General features: G+C 49.8%; 1 protein-coding gene across 1 annotated transcript in view; it reads left to right on the top strand.

Annotated features, from left to right (window-relative positions):
* LOC124018065 overlaps nucleotides 1-22,364 on the top strand; it is a 50,533-nt gene extending 28,169 nt beyond the window's left edge. The window contains exons 10-14 of the mRNA XM_046333326.1: nucleotides 15,433-16,061; nucleotides 16,123-16,748; nucleotides 16,951-21,147; nucleotides 21,183-21,480; nucleotides 21,603-22,364. Coding sequence (XP_046189282.1) covers nucleotides 15,433-16,061; nucleotides 16,123-16,748; nucleotides 16,951-21,147; nucleotides 21,183-21,480; nucleotides 21,603-21,610 — 5,758 coding nt within the window. The 3' untranslated portion in view covers nucleotides 21,611-22,364. The remainder of the gene's footprint in view (nucleotides 1-15,432; nucleotides 16,062-16,122; nucleotides 16,749-16,950; nucleotides 21,148-21,182; nucleotides 21,481-21,602) is intronic.

Here is a 22,364-nt window from a genome sequence, read left to right as displayed (position 1 = left end):
GCATCTCAGAAGGAGCCGTTGTATTTAGCTATTGATCTCTCTGTTTTTTATCATCTCTGGTATTGGGCATCTCAGAAGGAGCCGTTGTATTTAGCTTTACATTTACATTTACATTTAAGTCATTTAGCAGACGCTCTTATCCAGAGCGACTTACAAATTGGTGCATTCACCTTAGGACATCCAGTGGGACAGTCACTTAACAATAGTGCATCTAAAACTTAGGGGGGGTGGGGTGAGAGGGATTACTTATCCTATCCTAGGTATTCCTTAAAGAGGTGGGGTTTCAGGTGTCTCCGGAAGGTGGTGATTGACTCCGCTGTCCTGGCGTCGTGAGGGAGTTTGTTCCACCATTGGGGGGCCAGGGCAGCGAACAGTTTTGACTGGGCTGAGCGGGAGCTGTACTTCCTCAGTGGTAGGGAGGCGAGCAGGCCAGAGGTGGATGAACGCAGTGCCCTTGTTTGGGTGTAGGGCCTGATCAGAGCCTGGAGGTACTGAGGTGCCGTTCCCCTCACAGCTCCGTAGGCAAGCACCATGGTCTTGTAGCGGATGCGAGCTTCAACTGGAAGCCAGTGGAGAGAGCGGAGGAGCGGGGTGACGTGAGAGAACTTGGGAAGGTTGAACACCAGACGGGCTGCGGCGTTCTGGATGAGTTGAAGGGTTTAATGGCACAGGCAGGGAGCCCAGCCAACAGCGAGTTGCAGTAATCCAGACGGGAAATGACAAGTGCCTGGATGAGGACCTGCGCCGCTTCCTGTGTGAGGCAGGGTCGTACTCTGCGGATGTTGTAGAGCATGAACCTACAGGAACGGGCCACCGCCTTGATGTTGGTTGAGAACGACAGGGTGTTGTCCAGGATCACGCCAAGGTTCTTGGCGCTCTGGGAGGAGGACACAATGGAGTTGTCAACCGTGATGGCGAGATCATGGAACGGGCAGTCCTTCCCCGGGAGGAAGAGCAGCTCCGTCTTGCCGAGGTTCAGCTTGAGGTGGTGATCCGTCATCCACACTGATATGTATGTAGCTATTGATCTCTCTGTTTTTTATCATCTCTGGTATTGGGCATCTCAGAAGGAGCCGTTGTATTTAGCTATTGATCTCTCTCTCTGTTTTCTATCATCTCTGGTATTGGGCATCTCAGAAGGAGCCGTTGTATTTAGCTATTGATCTCTCTCTCTGTTTTCTATCATCTCTGGTATTGGGCATCTCAGAAGGAGCCGTTGTAATTTAGCTATTGATCTCTCTGTTTTCTATCATCTCTGGTATTGGGCATCTCAGAAGGAGCTGTTGCTATTGGACCAAAACACAATTTTCAGGATGTTGGGGGGGGGTTCTGTAATTCCTCCCACTTAATGCTGCTCTTTCATTAACCTCTCAGCCTGTCTATCTCTGGTCTCACAACGTCTCTGGTCTCACGTCGTCTCTGGTCTCACAGCGTTTCTGGTCTCTGGTCTCACAACGTCTCTGGTCTCACAACGTCTCTGGTCTCACAGCGTCTCTGGTCTCACAACGTCTCTGGTCTCACAACGTCTCTGGTCTCTGGTCTCACAACGTCTCTGGTCTCACAACGTCTCTGGTCTCTGGTCTCACAACGTCTCTGGTCTCACAACGTCTCTGGTCTCACAACGTCTCTGGTCTCACAACGTCTCTGGTCTCATAGCTCACAGTCTCTGGTCTCACAGCGTCTCTGGTCTCATAGCGTCTCTGGTCTCACAACGTCTCTGGTCTCACAACGTCTCTGGTCTCACAACGTCTCTGTTCTCATAACGTCTCTGGTCTCACAACGTCTCTGGTCTCTGGTCTCACAGCGGTCTCTGGTCTCACAACGTCTCTGGTCTCACAACGTCTCTGGTCTCACAACGTCTCTGGTCTCTGGTCTCACAACGTCTCTGGTCTCACAATGTCTCTGGTCTCACAACGTCTCTGGTCTCTGGTCTCACAACGTCTCTGATCTCTGGTCTCACAACCTCTCTGGTCTCACAACGTCTCTGGTCTCACAACGTCTCTGGTCTCACAACGTCTCTGGTCTCACAACGTCTCTGGTCTCTGGTCTCACAACGTCTCTGGTCTCATAACGTCTCTGATCGTCTGGTCTCACAACGTCTCTGATCTCTGGTCTCACAACGTCTCTGGTCTCACAGTGTCTCTGGTCTCACAACGTCTCTGGTCTCACAACGGTCTCTCTCTGGTCTCACTCACAACGTCTCTGATCTCTGGTCTCACAACGTCTCTGGTCTCACAGTGTCTCTGATCTCACAACGTCTCTGGTCTCACAACGTCTCTGGTCTCACAACGTCTCTGGTCTCTGGTCTCACAACGTCTCTGGTCTCACAACGTCTCTGGTCTCTGGTCTCACAACGTCTCTGGTCTCACAACGTCTCTGGTCTCACAACGTCTCTGGTCTCTCTGGTCTCACGTCTCTGGTCTCTGGTCTCATAACGTCTCTGGTCTCACAACGTCTCTGGTCTCACAACGTCTCTGGTCTCACAATGTCTCTGGTCTCATAACGTCTCTGGTCTCACAACGTCTCTGGTCTCACAACGTCTCGTCTCTGGTCTCACAACGTCTCTGGTCTCACAACGTCTCTGGTCTCACAACGTCTCTGGTCTCACAACGTCTCTGGTCTCACAACGTCTCTGGTCTCACAGCGTCTCTGGTCTCACAACGGTCTCTGGTCTCACACGTCGTCTCTGGTCTCACAACGTCTCTGGTCTCACAACGTCTCTGGTCTCACAACGTCTCTGGTCTCTCACAACGCGTCTCTGGTCTCACAACGTCTCTGGTCTCTGGTCTCACAACGTCTCTGGTCTCACAACGTCTCTGGTCTCACAACGTCTCTGGTCTCACGTCGTCTCTGGTCTCACAACGTCTCTGGTCTCACAACGTCTCTGGTCTCAACGTCTCTGGTCTCGCAACGTCTCTGGTCTCACTCATAACGTCTCTGGTCTCACAACGCGTCTCTGGTCTCACAACGTCTCTGGTCTCACACAACGTCTCTGGTCTCACAACGTCTCTGGTCTCACAGCGTCTCTGGTCTCAAGTCGTCTCTGGTCTCACAACGTCTCTGGTCTCACAACGTCTCTGGTCTCTGGTCTCACAGCGTCTCTGGTCTCAAGTCGCCTCTGGTCTCTGGTCTCACAACGTCTCTGGTCTCACAACGTCTCTGGTCTCACAGCGTCTCTGGTCTCACAACGTCTCTGGTCTCACAACGTCTCTGGTCTCACAACGTCTCTGGTCTCACAACGTCTCTGGTCTCACAGCGTCTCTGGTCTCAAGTCGTCTCTGGTCTCTGGTCTCACAACGTCTCTGGTCTCTGGTCTCACAGCGTCTCTGGTCTCAAGTCGCCTCTGGTCTCTGGTCTCACAACGTCTCTGGTCTCACAACGTCTCTGGTCTGAACATGGACAGATTCCTGTATGAACCTCTACTTTCTCAACGACCACCCTGTGAAGGATAACAACAAGTCATTTACTACTGTTTAGAACAGAAGGATTTTTTTTTGTTAAACGGGACCTGAGACATCTTTGTGTTGTTGTCACCCTGGTCTCTGGTCTCACGCTGAATCCTCTTCTCTTAAACCTACAGAGTTTAAGAGACACTATGAAGCCTATAAGGTGCATTTTTAAAGAGACACTTACAGGATATGATCTATTTTGCCCAGAGTCAGATGAACTTGCGGATACCATTTTGTATATGTCTGTGTGCAGTTTGAAAGAAGTTGCTAACTAGCATTACCGCAATGACTATATAGGGAATAGGGTTCTGGTCTATAGTAGTACCACTATATAGGGAATAGGGTCTATAGTAGTACCACTATATAGGGAATAGGGTTCTGGTCTGTAGTAGTACCACTATATAGGGAATAGGGCTCTGGTCTATAGTAGTACCACTATATAGGGAATAGGGTCTATAGTAGTACCACTATATAGGGAATAGGGTTCTGGTCTATAGTAGTACCACTATATAGGGAATAGGGTTCTGGTCTATAGTAGTGCCACTATATAGGGAATAGGGTTCTGGTCTGTAGTAGTGTACTATATAGGGAATAGGGTTCTGTACCACTATATAGTCTATAGTAGTACCACTATATAGGGAATAGGGTTCTGGTCTATAGTAGTGCCACTATATAGGGAATAGGGTTCTGGTCTGTAGTACCACTATATAGGGAATAGGGTCTGTACTATATAGGGAATAGGGTTCTGGTCTATAGTAGTACCACTATATAGGGAATAGGGCTCTGGTCTATAGTAGTACCACTATATAGGGAATAGGGCTCTGGTCTATAGTAGTACCACTATATAGGGAGTAGGGTTCTGGTCTATAGTAGTACCACTATATAGGGAATAGGGTTCTGGTCTATAGTAGTACCACTATATAGGGAATAGGGTTCTGGTCTATAGTAGTACCACTATATAGGGAATAGGGTTCTGGTCTATAGTAGTACCACTATATAGGGAATAGGGTCTATAGTAGTACCACTATATAGGGAATAGGGTCTATAGTAGTACCACTATATAGGGAATAGGGTTCTGGTCTATAGTAGTACCACTATATAGGGAATAGGGTTCTGGTCTATAGTAGTGCCACTATATAGGGAATAGGGTTCTGGTCTGTAGTAGTGTACTATATAGGGAATAGGGTTCTGGTCTATAGTAGTACCACTATATAGGGAATAGGGTTCTGGTCTATAGTAGTGCCACTATATAGGGAATAGGGTTCTGGTCTGTAGTAGTGTACTATATAGGGAATAGGGTTCTGGTCTATAGTAGTACCACTATATAGGGAATAGGGCTCTGGTCTATAGTAGTACCACTATATAGGGAATAGGGCTCTGGTCTATAGTAGTACCACTATATAGGGAGTAGGGTTCTGGTCTGTAGTAGTACCACTATATAGGAGTAGGGTTCTGGTCTAGGGTTCTGGTCTATAGTAGTACCACTATATAGGGAATAGGGTTCTGGTCTATAGTAGTACCACTATATAGGGAATAGGGCTCTGGTCTATAGTAGTACCACTATATAGGGAATAGGGTCTATAGTAGTACCACTATATAGGGAATAGGGCTCTGGTCTATAGTAGTACCACTATATAGGGAATAGGGTCTATAGTAGTACCACTATATAGGGAATAGGGCTCTGGTCTATAGTAGTACCACTATATAGGGAATAGGGTCTATAGTAGTACCACTATATAGGGAATAGGGTCTATAGTAGTACCACTATGTAGGGAATAGGGTCTATAGTAGTACCACTATATAGGGAATAGGGTCTATAGTAGTACCACTATATAGGGAATAGGGTTCTGGTCTATAGTAGTGCCACTATATAGGGAATAGGGTTCTGGTCTGTAGTAGTGTACTATAGGGAATAGGGTTCTGGTCTATAGTAGTACCACTATATAATAGGGGTTCTGGTCTATAGTAGTACCACTATATAGGGAATAGGGTCTGGTCTATAGTAGTACCACTATATAGGGAATAGGGCTCTGGTCTGTAGTAGTGTACTATATAGGGAATAGGGTTCTGGTCTATAGTAGTACCACTATATAGGGAATAGGGTTCTGGTCTATAGTAGTGCCACTATATAGGGAATAGGGTTCTGGTCTGTAGTAGTGTACTATATAGGGAATAGGGTTCTGGTCTATAGTAGTACCACTATATAGGGAATAGGGCTCTGGTCTATAGTAGTACCACTATATAGGGAATAGGGTTCTGGTCTATAGTAGTACCACTATATAGGGAATAGGGTTCTGGTCTATAGTAGTGCCACTATATAGGGAATAGGGTTCTGGTCTGTAGTAGTGTACTATAATAGGGAATAGGGTTCTGGTCTGGTCTATAGTAGTACCACTATATAGGGAATAGGGTTCTGGTCTATAGTAGTACCACTATATAGGGAATAGGGTTCTCTGGTCTGTATAGTAGTAGTGGAATACTATATAGGGAATAGGGTTCTGGTCTATAGTAGTACCACTATATAGGGAATAGGGTTCTGGTCTATAGTAGTACCACTATATAGGGAATAGGGTTCTGGTCTATAGTAGTATAGTAGTACACTATATAGGGAATAGGGTTCTGGTCTGTAGTAGTACCACTATATAGGGAATAGGGTTCTGGTCTATAGTAGTACCACTATATAGGGAATAGGGTTCTGGTCTATAGTAGTACCACTATATAGGGAATAGGGTTCTGGTCTATAGTAGTACCACTATATAGGGAATAGGGTTCTGGTCTATAGGTATAGGGAATAGTACTGGTCTATAGTAGTGCCACTATATAGGGAATAGGGTTCTGGTCTGTAGTAGTGTACTATAGGGAATAGTACCACTATATAGGGAATAGGGTTCTGGTCTATAGTAGTACCACTATATAGGGAATAGGGTTCTGGTCTATAGTAGTGCCACTATATAGGGAATAGGGTTCTGGTCTGTAGTAGTGTACTATATAGGGAATAGGGTTCTGGTCTATAGTAGTACCACTATATAGGGAATAGGGTTCTGGTCTATATAGGGAATAGGGTTCTGGTCTATAGTAGTACCACTATATAGGGAATAGGGCTCTGGTTATATAGGGAATAGGGTTCTATAGTAGTACCACTATATAGGAATAGGGCTTCTGGTCTATAGTAGTACCACTATATAGGGAATAGGGTTCTGGTCTATAGTAGTACTGGTGTAGTAGGACCACTATATAGGGAATAGGGTTCTGGTCTATAGTAGTACCACTATATAGGGAATAGGGTTCTGGTCTATAGTAGTACCACTATATAGGGAATAGGGCTCTGGTCTATAGTAGTACCACTATATAGGGAATAGGGTCTATAGTAGTACCACTATATAGGGAATAGGGCTCTGGTCTATAGTAGTACCACTATATAGGGAATAGGGTCTATAGTAGTACCACTATATAGGGAATAGGGCTCTGGTCTATAGTAGTACCACTATATAGGGAATAGGGTCTATAGTAGTACCACTATATAGGGAATAGGGTCTATAGTAGTACCACTATGTAGGGAATAGGGTCTATAGTAGTAGTACCACTATATAGGGAATAGGGTCTATAGTAGTACCACTATATAGGGAATAGGGTTCTGGTCTATAGTAGTGCCACTATATAGGGAATAGGGTTCTGGTCTGTAGTAGTGTACTATATAGGGAATAGGGTTCTGGTCTATAGTAGTACCACTATATAGGGAATAGGGTTCTGGTCTATAGTAGTACCACTATATAGGGAATAGGGCTCTGGTCTATAGTAGTACCACTATATAGGGAATAGGGCTCTGGTCTGTAGTAGTGTACTATATAGGGAATAGGGTTCTGGTCTATAGTAGTACCACTATATAGGGAATAGGGTTCTGGTCTATAGTAGTACCACTATATAGGGAATAGGGAGTAGTGGTTGACTATATGCAGGGTTCTGGTCTGTAGTAGTGTACTATATAGGGAATAGGGTTCTGGTCTATAGTAGTACCACTATATAGGGAATAGGGCTCTGGTCTATAGTAGTACCACTATATAGGGAATGGGTTCTGGTCTATAGTAGTACCACTATATAGGGAATAGGGTCTATAGTAGTACCACTATATAGGGAATAGGGTTCTATTCTATAGTAGTGCCACTATATAGGGAATAGGGTTCTGGTCTGTAATAGTGTACTATATAGGGAATAGGGTTCTGGTCTAAGTAGTCTCACCTCTCTGGGGACACTCCCGTCCTGATGACTGACACTAGTCTAGATGGTGTAGTCTCACCTCTCTGGGGACACTCCCCTCCTGATGACTGACACTAGTCTAGATGGTGTAGTCTCACCTCTCTGGGGACACTCCCTCCCCTCCTGATGACTGACACTAGTCTAGATGGTGTAGTCTCACCTCTCTGGGGACACTCCTCCCTCCTGATGACTGACACTAGTCTAGATGGTGTAGTCTCACCTCTCTGGGAACACTCCCCTCCCCTCCTGATGACTGACACTAGTCTAGATGGTGTAGTCTCACCTCTCTGGGGACACTCCCCTCCCAGCTATGTAGGTAGCTAACACTCAAGTCGTTCAGTTGAGTGTAAAGTTTCTCAGTGCAGCTCTGATGACTGACACTAGTCTAGATGGTGTAGTCTCACACACTAGTCTAGATGGTGTAGTCTCACCTCTCTGGGGACACTCCCTCCCTCCCCTCCTGATGACTGACACTAGTCTAGATGGTGTAGTCTCACCTCTCTGGGGACACTCCTCCTGATGACTGACACTAGTCTAGATGGTGTAGTCTCACCTCTCTGGGGACACTCCCCTCCTGATGACTGACACTAGTCTAGATGGTGTAGTCTCACCTCTCTGGGGACACTCCCCTCCTGATGACTGACACTAGTCTAGATGGTGTAGTCTCACCTCTCTGGGGACACTCCCCCTCCTGATGACTGACACTAGTCTAGATGGTGTAGTCTCACCTCTCTGGGGACACCTCCTGGGGACACTCCTGATGACTGACACTAGTCTAGATGGTGTAGTCTCACCTCTCTGGGGACACTCCCTCCCCTCCTGATGACTGACACTAGTCTAGATGGTGTAGTCTCACCTCTCTGGGGACACTCCCTCCTGATGACTGACACTAGTCTAGATGGTGTAGTCTCACCTCTCTGGGGACACTCCCCTCCTGATGACTGACACTAGTCTAGATGGTGTAGTCTCACCTCTCTGGGGACACTCCCCTCCTGATGACTGACACTAGTCTAGATGGTGTAGTCTCACCTCTCTGGGGACACTCCCTCCCCTCCTGATGACTGACACTAGTCTAGATGGTGTAGTCTCACCTCTCTGGGGACACTCCCCCTCCTGATGACTGACACTAGTCTAGATGGTGTAGTCTCACCTCTCTGGGGACACTCCCCTCCTGATGACTGACACTAGTCTAGATGGTGTAGTCTCACCTCTCTGGGGACACTCCCCTCCCTCCTGATGACTGACACTAGTCTAGATGGTGTAGTCTCACCTCTCTGGGGACACTCCCCTCCTGATGACTGACACTAGTCTAGATGGTGTAGTCTCACCTCTCTGGGGACACTCCCCCCCTCCTGATGACTGACACTAGTCTAGATGGTGTAGTCTCACCTCTCTGGGGACACTCCCCTCCTGATGACTGACACTAGTCTAGATGGTGTAGTCTCACCTCTCTGGGGACACTCCCCTCCTGATGACTGACACTAGTCTAGATGGTGTAGTCTCACCTCTCTGGGGACACTCCCCTCCTGATGACTGACACTAGTCTAGATGGTGTAGTCTCACCTCTCTGGGGACACTCCCCTCCTGATGACTGACACTAGTCTAGATGGTGTAGTCTCACCTCTCTGGGGACACTCCCCTCCTGATGACTGACACTAGTCTAGATGGTGTAGTCTCACCTCTCTGGGGACACTCCCTCCCCTCCTGATGACTGACACTAGTCTAGATGGTGTAGTCTCACCTCTCTGGGGACACTCCCCTCCTGATGACTGACACTAGTCTAGATGGTGTAGTCTCACCTCTCTGGGGACACTCCCCTCCTGATGACTGACACTAGTCTAGATGGTGTAGTCTCACCTCTCTGGGGACACTCCCTCCTGATGACTGACACTAGTCTAGATGGTGTAGTCTCACCTCTCTGGGGACACTCCCCTCCTGATGACTGACACTAGTCTAGATGGTGTAGTCTCACCTCTCTGGGGACACTCCCCTCCTGATGACTGACACTAGTCTAGATGGTGTAGTCTCACCTCTCTGGGGACACTCCCTCCTGATGACTGACACTAGTCTAGATGGTGTAGTCTCACCTCTCTGGGGACACTCCCCTCCTGATGACTGACACTAGTCTAGATGGTGTAGTCTCACCTCTCTGGGGACACTCCCCTCCCCTCCTGATGACTGACACTAGTCTAGATGGTGTAGTCTCACCTCTCTGGGGACACTCCCCCCCTCCTGATGACTGACACTAGTCTAGATGGTGTAGTCTCACCTCTCTGGGGACACTCCCCTCCCCTCCTGATGACTGACACTAGTCTAGATGGTGTAGTCTCACCTCTCTGGGGACACTCCCCTCCTGATGACTGACACTAGTCTAGATGGTGTAGTCTCACCTCTCTGGGGACACTCCCTCCCTCCTGATGACTGACACTAGTCTAGATGGTGTAGTCTCACCTCTCTGGGGACACTCCCCTCCTGATGACTGACACTAGTCTAGATGGTGTAGTCTCACCTCTCTGGGGACACTCCCCTCCCCTCCTGATGACTGACACTAGTCTAGATGGTGTAGTCTCACCTCTCTGGGGACACTCCCCTCCTGATGACTGACACTAGTCTAGATGGTGTAGTCTCACCTCTCTGGGGACACTCCCCTCCCCTCCTGATGAATCCAATCTATTACATTTCGTATTTCTTTACTAACTCAGGATATGTTCAAGCTCTGAATAAACTGACCGACCCCTACTGCGGTATCACCATGGTTACACTGACCGACCCCAAACTCAGACTAGGTTCTACTGCGGTATTACCATGGTTACACTGACCGACCACAAACTCAGACTAGGTTCTACTGCGGTATCACCATGGTTACACTGACCGACCCCAAACTCAGACTAGGTTCTACTGCGGTATTACCATGGTTACACTGACCGACCCCAAACTCAGACGAGGTTCTACTGCAGTATCACCATGGTTACACTGACCGACCCAAACTCAGACTAGGTTCTACTGCGGTATTACCATGGTTACACTGACCGACCCCAAACTCAGACTAGGTTCTACTGCGGTATTACCATGGTTACACTGACCGACCCCAAACTCAGACTAGGGTCTACTGGGGTATTACCATGGTTACACTGACCGACCCCAAACTCAGACTAGGTTCTACTGCGGTATTACCATGGTTACACTGACCGACCCCAAACTCAGACTAGGGTCTACTGGGGTATTACCATGGTTACACTGACCGACCCCAAACTCAGACTAGGTTCTACTGCGGTATTACCATGGTTACACTGACCGACCCCAAACTCAGACTAGGTTCTACTGCAGTATTACCATGGTTACACTGACCGACACAAACTCAGACTAGGTTCTATTACCATGGTTACACTGACCGACCCAAACTCAGACGAGGTTCTACTGCAGTATTACCATGGTTACACTGACCGACACAAACTCAGACTAGGTTCTATTACCATGGTTACACTGACCGACCCAAACTCAGACTAGGTTCTACTGCGGTATCACCATGGTTACACTGACCAACCCAAACTCAGACGAGGTTCTACTGCAGTATTACCATGGTTACACTCCTCAATACCGGTAACAGCCTTGCTTGTGTACATCTTCAGGTGATTTCTTTGTTGTTTTCAACTGTCTACATATATTTTTTTTAATACTTGAACAGAAATCAGTTATTTTATGCATCGATTTGGACTCTAAATGATAAATGTTTAATTGTTGTAGTGAAGCGTTTAGTTTTGCTGAAATCTTTTTCTTTCTACATTTTGCTTCAGGTCTGTGATTTTTTTTAAATGTTATTTTGATTGATTTGTGTCTAAAAAAATACAGTAAAAAAATCTTTAAAGAGGCCCTTTGATGTCGTGTTGCTCTGTTCTAAATGAGTTTTAAATGTTATATTAACAATTGTACTTATTGTCTCCAGTACTTGCCCCATTTAGACCACTAGGAGGTGAGGCTGACTGAATCTTTAAAGGGCCCTTTGACGTCGTGTTGCTCTGTTTTAAATGTTATCTTAAATGAGTTTTTTAAATGTTATCTTAATAATTGTATTTATTGTCTCCAGTACTTGCCCCATTTAGACCACTAGGAGGTGAGGCTGACTGAATCAGGGTTAGAAGCTGGTACTCTAGCAGTACTTAAGTAGTATTTTAAATGTTATATTAATAATTGTACTTATTGTCTCCAGTACTTGCCCCATTTAGACCACTAGGAGGTGAGGCTGACTGAATCAGGGTTAGAAGCTGGTACTCTAGCAGTACTTAAGTAGTATTTTAAATGTTATATTAATAATTGTACTTATTGTCTCCAGTACTTGCCCCATTTAGACCACTAGGAGGTGATGCTGACTGAATCGGGGCAGAAGCTGGTACTCTAGCAGTACTTAAGTAGTATTTTAAATGTTATATTAATAATTGTATTTATTGACAACTAGGAGGTGAGGCTGACTGAATCGGGGCAGAAGCTGGTACTCTAGCAGTACTTAAGTAGTATTTTAAAGTATTTTTACTTGTGGTTTTTGTGGGGGGGGTATGTGTACTTTACTGTTTTACATTTTGGACAACTTTTACTTCTCTACATTCCTAAAGAAAATAATGTCATTTTTAACTCCGTACATTTTCTCTGACGCCCAAAAAGTACTCGTTCCATTTTGAATGCTTAGATGTCAGAGTGTTGGGGGTGTGTCCCCTAAATGATGTCAGAGTGTTGGGGGTGTGTCCCCTAAATTATGTCAGAGTGTTGGGGGTGTGTCCCCTAAATGATGTCAGAGTGTTGGGGGTGTGTCCCCTAAATGATGTCAGAGTGTTGGGGGTGTGTCCTCTGGACATCTGTAAATGATGTCAGAGTGTTGGGGTGTGTCCTCTGGACATCTGTAAATGATGTCAGAGTGTTGGGGGTGTGTCCTCTGGAATCTGTAAATGATGTCAGAGTGTTGGGGGTGTGTCCCCTAAATGATGTCAGAGTGTTGGGGGTGTGTCCTCTGGACATCTGTAAATGATGTCAGAGTGTTGGGGGTGTGTCCTCTGGACATCTGTAAATGATGTCAGAGTGTTGGGGTGTGTCCCCTAAATGATGTCAGAGTGTTGGGGGTGTGTCCTCTGGACATCTGTAAATGATGTCAGAGTGTTGGGGGTGTGTCCTCTGGACATCTGTAAATGATGTCAGAGTGTTGGGGGTGTGTAAATGATGTCAGAGTGTTGGGGGTGTGTCCTCTGGACATCTGTAAATGATGTCAGAGTGTTGGGGGTGTGTCCTCTGGACATCTGTAAATGATGTCAGAGTGTTGGGGTGTGTCCTCTGGACATCTGTAAATGATGTCAGAGTGTTGGGGGTGTGTCCTCTGGACATCTGTAAATGATGTCAGAGTGTTGGGGGTGTGTAAATGATGTCAGAGTGTTGGGGGTGTGTCCTCTGGACATCTGTAAATGATGTCAGTGTTGGGGGTGTGTCCCCTGGTGTGTCCTCACCAAGAAATGGCGTTGGAACCAAAATTCTTTCCACCGGTCTAATGTCCATTGCTCGTGTTTCTTGGCCCAAACAAGTCTCTTCTTATTATTGATGTCCTTTAGTAGTGGTTTCTTTACAGAAATTCGACCATGAAGGCCTGATTCACACAGTCTCCTCTGAACAGTTGATGTTGAGATGTGTCTGTTACTTGAACTCTGTGAAGCATTTATTTGGGCTGCAATCTGAGGCTGGTAACTAATGAACTTATCCTCTGCAGCAGAGGTAACTCTGGGTCTTCCTTTCCAATCTGAGGCTGGTAACTCTATTGAACTTATCCTCTGCAGCAGAGGTAACTCTGGGTCTTCCTTTCCAATCTGAGGCTGGTAACTAATGAACTCATCCTCTGCAGCAGAGGTAACTCTGGGTCTTCCTTTCCAATCTGAGGCTGGTAACTCTATTGAACTTATCCTCTGCAGCAGAGGTAACTCTGGGTCTTCCTTTCCAATCTGAGGCTGGTAACTAATGAACTCATCCTCTGCAGCAGAGGTAACTCTGGGTCTTCCTTTCCTGTGGCGGTCCTCATGAGAGCCAGTTTCACCACAGTGCTTGATGGTTGTTGCGACTGAACTTCATGTTTGACTGACCTTCATGTCTTAAAGTAATGATGGACTGTCGTTTCTCTTTGCTTATTTGAGCTGTTCTTGCCATAATATGGACGTGGTATTTTACCAAATAGGGCTATCTTCTGTATACCACCCCTACCTTGACACAACACAACTGATTGGCTCAAACGCATTAAGAAGGAAAGAAATTCCACAAATTAACTTAAGGCACACCTGTTAAAACCACTTGCTCCTACCTGGCACGCAGGCGTCCCATCTAGAGCTCTGGAAATGCAAATGCGCTACGCTAAATGCTAATAGTATTAGTTAAAACTCAAACGTTCATTAAAATACACATGCAGGGTATTTAATTAAAGCTACACTCGTTGTGAATCCAGGCAACAAGTCAGATTTTTAAAATGCTTTTCGGCGAAAGCATGAGAAGCTATTATCTGATAGCATGTAACACCCCAAAAGACCCGCAGGGGACGTAAACAAAATAATTAGCATAGTCGGCGCTACACAAACCCCACAATAAAATATAAAACATTCATTACCTTTGACCATCTTCTTTGTTGGCACTCCTAGATGTCCCATAATCACTATTGGGTCTTTTTCCGATTAAATCGGTCCATATATAGCCTAGATATCGATCTATGAAGACTGTGTGATAAACAAAAAAAATAGCGTTTCATAACGTAACGTCATTTTTTAAAATTCAAAAAGTCGACGATAAACTTTCACAAAACACTTCGAAATACTTTTGTAATGCAACTTTAGGTATTAGTACACGTTAATAAGCGATAAAATTCATCAGGAAGCAGCTTCTATAGGTGTCGTCTGGAAAAAAAACATGGCCGAGAGAGCTCGACCAAAACATCCGGTCGGAGAACGGAGGGAAGGAGTTCCCTTGAACCGGTTAGACCAAGAATCAAAGCTGAATCAAATGACAAGACTCTAGACAACGTGTGGTAGCTGTAGGCGCTGAAACCTCGGTCTCATGTAATTCGGTTCACTTTGAACAATTCCTGGAAGTAAGTGCAAGGATATTTATTTCCATTTTCAGTGATCAGGTTTTCCTGCGCTATTCGATGAAACTCACGCTCTGGTATAGTCACAGCCGTGATTTAACCAGTTTTATAAACGTCCGAGTGTTTTCTATCCACACATACTAATCATATGCATATACTATATTCCTGGCATGAGCAGCAGGGCGCTGAAATGTTGCGCGATTTTTAACAGAATGTTCGAAGAAGTAGGGGGTAGGAGTAACAAGGTTAATTGAAATGCATTCCAGGTGACTAACTCATGAAGCTGGTTGAGAGAATGCCAAGAATGTGCAAAGCTGTCAAGGCAAAGGGTGGCTACTTTGAAGAATCTCAAATATAAAATATTGCTAAATTTAAGTAGATTTTTTCCGTATGAGACCAACAGTGCTTTGTGTTGACTGGTGGGTTCGAGTTGTTGACCGTCTGTTCTGCGTTGGTATAAAGCCTCTCTGCCTTCATGAATAAACTGGCTTCTGTTGTGTGGTCATTGTTTCTGTGGTGGTACTGAATCTCCATAAGAAATGAGTCCTACGGTTTAGTTGGTGAATCTAACGAAGCGGCTCCTTTTAAATTAAATTAAAAAGATTTTTCCTATCCCCTGTCTATCTCTAGCTCCCCGTTGCCCCCGGTTACGGAGGAACCCCAGAGGGAAGCAGAGGATGCTGGGATGCCCGATGCCCCAAGTGGGAGGAGCTCTGCTCTGGAAGCGGTACGCTCCACGTTATGCCCCGCCCATCGCTCTCTGCTCCAGCGAATCCTGAGGCTCGCCCACCAGCAGCACCGTCTATCATTGGCCTACAGGGACGCCCATCGCCGCCTCGTCCCGCCCCCAGACCCTCTCTGCGGCCACCTGGTGGCCAAACAACAGGACGACACTTCCTCTCCTCCTTCCTTCACTGGCTGTTGGAGCCGTAGTGGTCCGAGTGACTGGAAGACACCAGGTGGTCCAGGCTGTTGCTGCTGGCGGCCTCCTGTCTGTTTCTGCCTCCAGAGCCTCCGCTGCCTGTCCTGTCAGAGCCTGTCCCTGGGACACATCACCACTGGGGTTCGCTCCTCCTCTTCTCTGTGCTCTTTCACGTCCTCCTCTTCTCGTTCATCCTCCGCTCTGTGCCCTAATCCCTCAGTGTGTCCCGTGGTCTCGGTCTGTTGCTCCAACCCCCAGCCCTGCGCCTCCTGCTGCTCAGAACACACCTACCTGGCCCCGGTCAGACACACAGACGCGGAGGTGGAGGAGGAAGCGAGTGCCCTGTCCTCAAGAGAGAGCGATCCCCCTCTCCACCCCTCTCTCCCCCATACCCTCAGACATGGACGGTAAGGAGGAAGACAAGCCACCCTCTCTTCTGCAGCAGGAGGGGGAAAAAGAGGAGGAGGCTGGGTGTGGTGGGGAGGTGGGTGAGGACAGGGAGCAGCAGGACCTGGTGGAGCGTTTCAGTGACAAACTAAAGGCAATCAGACCCCAGGAGAAGGATCCTCCACTCAGCTCTGCCTTAGCCAATCACAACCTAGAGAAGGATCCCCACCTGACGACCTCGGCCAATCAGCACGTTGCAGAGTCCCAGGCCGACGCCCACCTGAGTGAGATCATCACCACCGTTCTGAACACGGGTGGCGGCAGCGACTACAGCCTAAACGACATGTTGCATCACCATGACAACAACGAGAGCCATCCACCTCGGACGCGTTCCCGGCGGCGACAGGAGGCCCTGGCTGCCATGGCGACTTTGCCCGACCAGTCGTCCACCCGGCGCCAGACCGTGCTAATCAAACGGGAGCTGGCCAGGCTGAACCAATCGCTGGGCAGGAGGCTATCGCTAGGGAAGAACAAGAGCCGCAGTGCCACGCCCTTTTCTACCTGCTCCTCACCTGAACCAACCCCTGTTAAAGCAGAGATAGACAGAATCACAGAGGAGGAGGGCGAGACCGGTAGAGTGAAGGAGGGAGAGACCGGTAGAGTGAAGGAGGAAGAGACCGGTAGAGTGAAGGAGGGAGAGACCGGTAGAGTGAAGGAGGGAGAGACCGGTAGAGTGAAGGAGGGAGAGACCGGTAGAGTGAAGGAGGGAGAGACCGGTAGAGTGAAAGGAGGGAGAGACCGGAGTGAAGGAGGGAGAGACCGGTAGAGTGAAGGAGGGAGAGAGCGGTAGAGTGAAGGAGGGAGAGAGCGGTAGAGTGAAGGAGGGAGAGACCGGTAGAGTGAACGAGGGAGAGAGCGGTAGAGTGAAGGAGGGAGAGACCGGTAGAGTGAAGGAGGGTGCGACGGAGAAGGTGACAGCAGAGGAGGCAGGTCCAGTTAGAGTCACGAAGGATAGAGTCGGCATGAAGGAGGAGATGGAGAATCCCCCAGTCCTCTCCTCTACACAACAGAGTCCCCCGCAGGAGGACCAACACAAACCAGAGAGCTGGAACATCACCTGTCAGGACAGCAGTAGGAGTGACCTCCCTGAGAAGAGGAGAGAGGAGAAGTCACCGGGTAGTACCACCAGCGCCTGTGACCATGGCAGTGGTCTTCCTGAGAGGAGTAGAGAGGAAGAGGAGGAGTCACCAGGTAGTACCAGCAGTGGTCTTCCTGAGAGGAGTAGAGAGGAAGAGGAGGAGTCACCGGGTAGTACCAGCAGTGGTCTTCCTGAGAGGAGTAGAGAGGAAGAGGAGGAGTCACCAGGTAGTACCAGCAGTGGTCTTCCTGAGAGGAGTAGAGAGGAAGAGGAGGAGTCACCAGGTAGTACCAGCAGTGGTCTTCCTGAGAGGAGTAGAGAGGAAGAGGAGGAGTCACCAGGTAGTACCAGCAGCGCCAGTGACCATGGCAGTGGTCTTCCTGAGAGGAGTAGAGAGGAAGAGGAGGAGTCACCAGGTAGTACCAGCAGTGGTCTTCCTGAGAGGAGTAGAGAGGAAGAGGAGGAGTCACCAGATAGTACCAGCAGTGGTCTTCCTGAGAGGAGTAGAGAGGAAGAGGAGGAGACAGCAGGCAGCAGCAAGGACAGTAGCAGAGTGTCAGCCAGGAATAGCCCTTCCCACCCCTGCAGAACCAGGAGAGGCAGCAAGTCCCAGCCAGGCTGCAGCAGCCAGGTGGTGGTGGGGAGGAGCAGCGAGGCTGGGAGGTCCAGGAGGAGCATCGTCCCTCCCCAGCGGTTCTCCTCCTACGTCACAGAGCCCAGGATGATGTATTCTGCTGCCTGTTTCTCAGAGAGGATCATCTCCGCCCAGAGGACGCCAAAGGATCGGCAACCACTCAATGCCCCCAACACCAATCGCACAGACTCCCCGTCCTCGGCCACAGACACGGCTGAGGGGTTGGGCGAAGCAAGAGAAGAGGAATTACCGCTAGCATCCAGTCCTGAGGATGTCAGTCAGGAGAGGATGGGAGGCAGAGGCTGTAGATCAACAGCAAGAGGTCAGAGTTCAGACCGTGAGTCACAGAGACGAGGTCAGGTGATTCCCGTCACTGCAGCTTCCTCTGAGCAGCAGAGTCCCCTTAAACAGCGCTCCCAGAACAGGGCAGACGTGAGGCTCAGAGCAGCCAAACCTTTTGGGCGCTTACGCTCCTCCCACTCTGCCCAACAGTCCCAACCAGCGAGCCCTCAGACAGCCTCCAGGCCAGAGGTCCCCACAGGGCAGCCTCAGTACATCAGCCCCATCAAGCTGATGTTTGTGTCTGCAGTAGTGGGTGAGGAGGGGGTGAGGTACACCCTGAAGGCGGCTGCACCAGGATCCAGCTGGCATGGACAGGAGACCTTTGACCCCTGTGAGGAGTCATCGTGGGCTGGAAGTCCAGAGAAGTCCCCAGAGAAGACCAGGAGTACCCTCCAGACCAGGAGTCCACCGAAGACCAGGAGTCCACCGAAGACCAGGAGTCCCCTCCAGACCAGGAGTCCCCTCCAGACCAGGAGTCCCCTCCAGACCAGGAGTCCACCGAAGACCAGGAGTCCCCTCCAGACCAGGAGTCCACCCCAGACCAGGATTCCACCGAAGACCAGGATTCCCCTCCAGACCAGGAGTCCACCCCAGACCAGGAGTCCACCCAAGAACACCATATCGTCATCACCAAAGCTGTGTGGAACGACGAGAGGAGGAGAGGGGGGTAGCCCGCCAAAACGGTCTCCTGGGTTCCAGAACGGAGACGGCTCGCCTCCTTTTCGTGAAACCACCCCCACAAAGAGACGTCCGGGACGTCCCAAGAAACTGGGCCCCCAGCTGGAGAAGAGGGCCAAGAGGCCGATTGGCCGCCCGCCCAAGCAAAGGGGTGTAGAGCCGAGCTGTGGCTCCAGGCAGGGTGGTCAGGACCGGTCCAGTGGAGTTCCCTTAGGCTGCAGCACCGGGGAGGAGGGCAACGAGGAGAGAGACCCAGCCAACAGGAACCTGAAGATCACCGTGGTGTACGGACGCTCCCACAGGACCAAGAGGACAGTGTCGGAGGAGGCTGCTTGTCTCCAGGCTACAGAGCAGCTGATGGATCTGAACTTCGTCAGACCGGTGAAGGAGAAGAGGTTCGCTCCCCACGCCAGCAGCAACATTATCAAGTGCCAGAAGCTGCAGTGTACCGCGGCCATGCGTCGTCCAGGGAGACCCGCCAAGGTCAAGATCTCCGGAATCTCCGTTACCGTCACCACCACATCGCCGGGGAAACGCAAGATCCACATGAACCGGGACACAGCCAGGAAATCTCCGGAGAAGCTCTGTCAGCGGAAAGCCCTCCTTCCTGAACCCCAGCCTTCCAAAGAGCCCAGGAAAATCAGCAGCACGCCAACTAGCGAGGACGCCACTCTGATGCAGATAGAGAGAACGACAGAGTCCAAGGATGGAGCGAGGGAGCGACAGACCCAGACTCCTCCTGTGTTGGCGGTGCGTCACTCTGTGAGGGTGAGGAAGCCTTCAGTGTACCTGCTTCACTCTGTAGCCACCTCCACCTCTAGGTCCCTGAGCCACAGTACCGCCCTGCTGCGCCGATCCAGACAGCTACTGATCAACAGGGCCAGCAGCAAGGGCAGCCATCGCAAGAGGAAGGAGGAGGGAAGAGAGGACACCCCAGGGCAGGAGGAGCTGCTCTCCGGGAGGGAGGAGAGGAGGAGCGAGGGAAGAGGAGGGGTGTTGTGTGAGGACCTGAGCCAGGTAGCAGGGGTTTCGGTAGACTCCATTTTCCCAGCCAGCTCCAGCGAGGCGTTGAGGTGGTGGCCCATCTCCTCCGACCAGGACAGCCTGAACCAAGAGCTGGCTCGCAGGATCCGCCTCATATCCCAAAGCTGGGTCGCTGCCGCTACCACCCACACCACCAGGACGGGGACGATCATGTCCGCCAAGCAGAGACTCGACGACGACTCTTTGTCCTCCTGGAAGCCAGAGGTTGGGTCGGCAGTGCGGCTGCTGTTTGACCGGCGCTGCAGCGTGGAGAGGCTGGCCTCCTGGTTCATGCAGACCACTGAGACTCAGTCTCTGGGCATTGTAAAGAAGACCAGCTCCCGAAACCCCTATGAGCTCCTGCACTACCCCCGGAACACCAGCAGGGAGAGCGTCTTTCCCAGCCCACAAACCATGCGACTACGCAAACACATCAAGAAGTTTGCCAAAGCTGTGCCGAAGAGCCCCGCCCAGCTCCGTCTGGCCCAGGAACGGCTCCGACGTGGAAGAGAGCTGAATGCCAGGCGGCGTCTGTTCACTACCAGGCCGGCGTCTGGCGGGCTGCGTCTCAGAGCTCCTTGGAGGAAGGTCAGGGCCCTCGGGACATACAGAACCACTCTGCTCAGAGTAAGAGAAAAGTTCCTCACCTGGACCCTCAGAGCCAAGCAGCCCAACAGGCTGATCTGGAGGAGAAGCCTGGTGGAGGAAGGCAACTCACCTCACCAGGTCTGGCCTTCTGCCCAGCCCAGGGAAGAGCTCACCAGGTCTCCACATCACCACTGTCTACCTGCCTCCTCAGAGACCAGTCATCCCTGCAGCCCCAACCGGCTGACAGGCCTCACCAAACAGCAGCGTCTCAGCTCTAAAGCCTGGAGTCCAGAGAGACTGAAGGAGTGTTGCGTGTTCCTCAAGAAGATCAACTCCCCCGACACAGAGTCCACCGTTGAGAAGGAGTGGGATGTCTGCACCGTCAATCTAGATGACACATACTGCCCCGACGAGACCAGACAGGAGGAGAGGGGCGGAGAGGACGACAAAGCTGTGAAAACGGAGAGAAGGAAGAGGAGAGTTCCCTGGAACGAGTCTAGTGGCTCGCCGCAGGAGGTGATGGTTCAGGAGCACAACCAGGTCCGAGCCGGGAACAGGAGAGGCAAACAGAAACATTCAGGGAAGGCCACGAGCCAATCACCGACCACGCCGCCAGCGAAAGCCACGAGCCAATCCCGACTCAGACGCCAGCGAAAGCCAATCCAATCCCTGACCCCGCCGCCAGCGAAAGCCGCGAGCCAATCACCGACCCCGCCGCCAGCGGAAGCCGCGAGCCAATCACCGACCCCGCCGCCAGCGGAAGCCACGAGCCAATCACCGACCCCGCCGCCAGCGGAAGCCACGAGCCAATCACCGACCCCGCCGCCAGCGAAGCCACGAGCCAATCACCGACCCCGCCGCCAGCGGAAGCCACGAGCCAATCACCGACCCCGCCGCCAACGAAAGTCATGAGAAAATCGCGTGGGAGGGGCCTGACCGGGCCGCGGTGGCGTGACTTTATACTGGGTAATGACTTCCTGTTGTTTTAGTTTACATTCTGATAGTCAAGTATAGAAGTCTCCTTATTGCTGTACAGTTATAGATCATTGTTTTATCACAACACATTCTACTCTCCCTCATCTCTGCAGGAACCTGACTGTCCTCCGTCCCGTCTCCACGGCGACTGTGTTGTAACTGTATTGGCGGGACGCTCCTCCCTCCGTCTCCACGGTGACTGCGTGTAAACAACTCGGTGCCTTCAGACTGCCCCTTGGCATTATGTAGCAGAAGGAAAAGTTTAACCAGAAGAAGCTTACCATTGCACTATTTTTTAAACTATTCAGCCCCCCCCCCCCCCCCCCCCACACACACACACACACACACAGCCTGCTTTTAAAAAACCAAACTGTGTATATGTTTGTACAGAATGTTTTTAAAACTTTGACACACCTTTCTTCTGCCTTGTCTGATACAACTACCAACCCATCAAGTTCTGTTGTAATGAGCCTGGAGGCCTGTTTGGGCGAGTACACATTCAAACACTGCGTCTACAATGGCACCCTATTCCCTATATAGTGCACTACTTTAGACCACAGCCCTATGACACCCTATTCCCTATATATAGGGCACTATTTTAGACCAGGGCCATATAATGTTCAGGTATAAAGTAGTGCACTATATAGGGAATAGGGTGCCATAGGGCTGTGGTATAAAGTAGTGCACTATATAGGGAATAGGGTTCCCTTTGGGTCTGATTCTCTCCTCCATGATGTGTGCACTTCCCCTCATGGATTTATAAACATTATAGATGTAAAACATCAGTTTGGGAGGGAGGGAGTTTCACCTTCAGCTTGGGAGGGAGGGAGTTTCACCTTCAGCTTGGGAGAGAGTTTCACCTTCACCTTGGGAGG

The sequence above is a fragment of the Oncorhynchus gorbuscha genome, unplaced genomic scaffold (genome assembly GCF_021184085.1).
Source record: "Oncorhynchus gorbuscha isolate QuinsamMale2020 ecotype Even-year unplaced genomic scaffold, OgorEven_v1.0 Un_scaffold_387, whole genome shotgun sequence".
In the NCBI taxonomy this organism is placed as follows: domain Eukaryota; kingdom Metazoa; phylum Chordata; class Actinopteri; order Salmoniformes; family Salmonidae; genus Oncorhynchus; species Oncorhynchus gorbuscha.
Note: the sequence above shows the minus strand (reverse complement) of the source record. Positions and strands in the feature narration are given on the sequence as shown.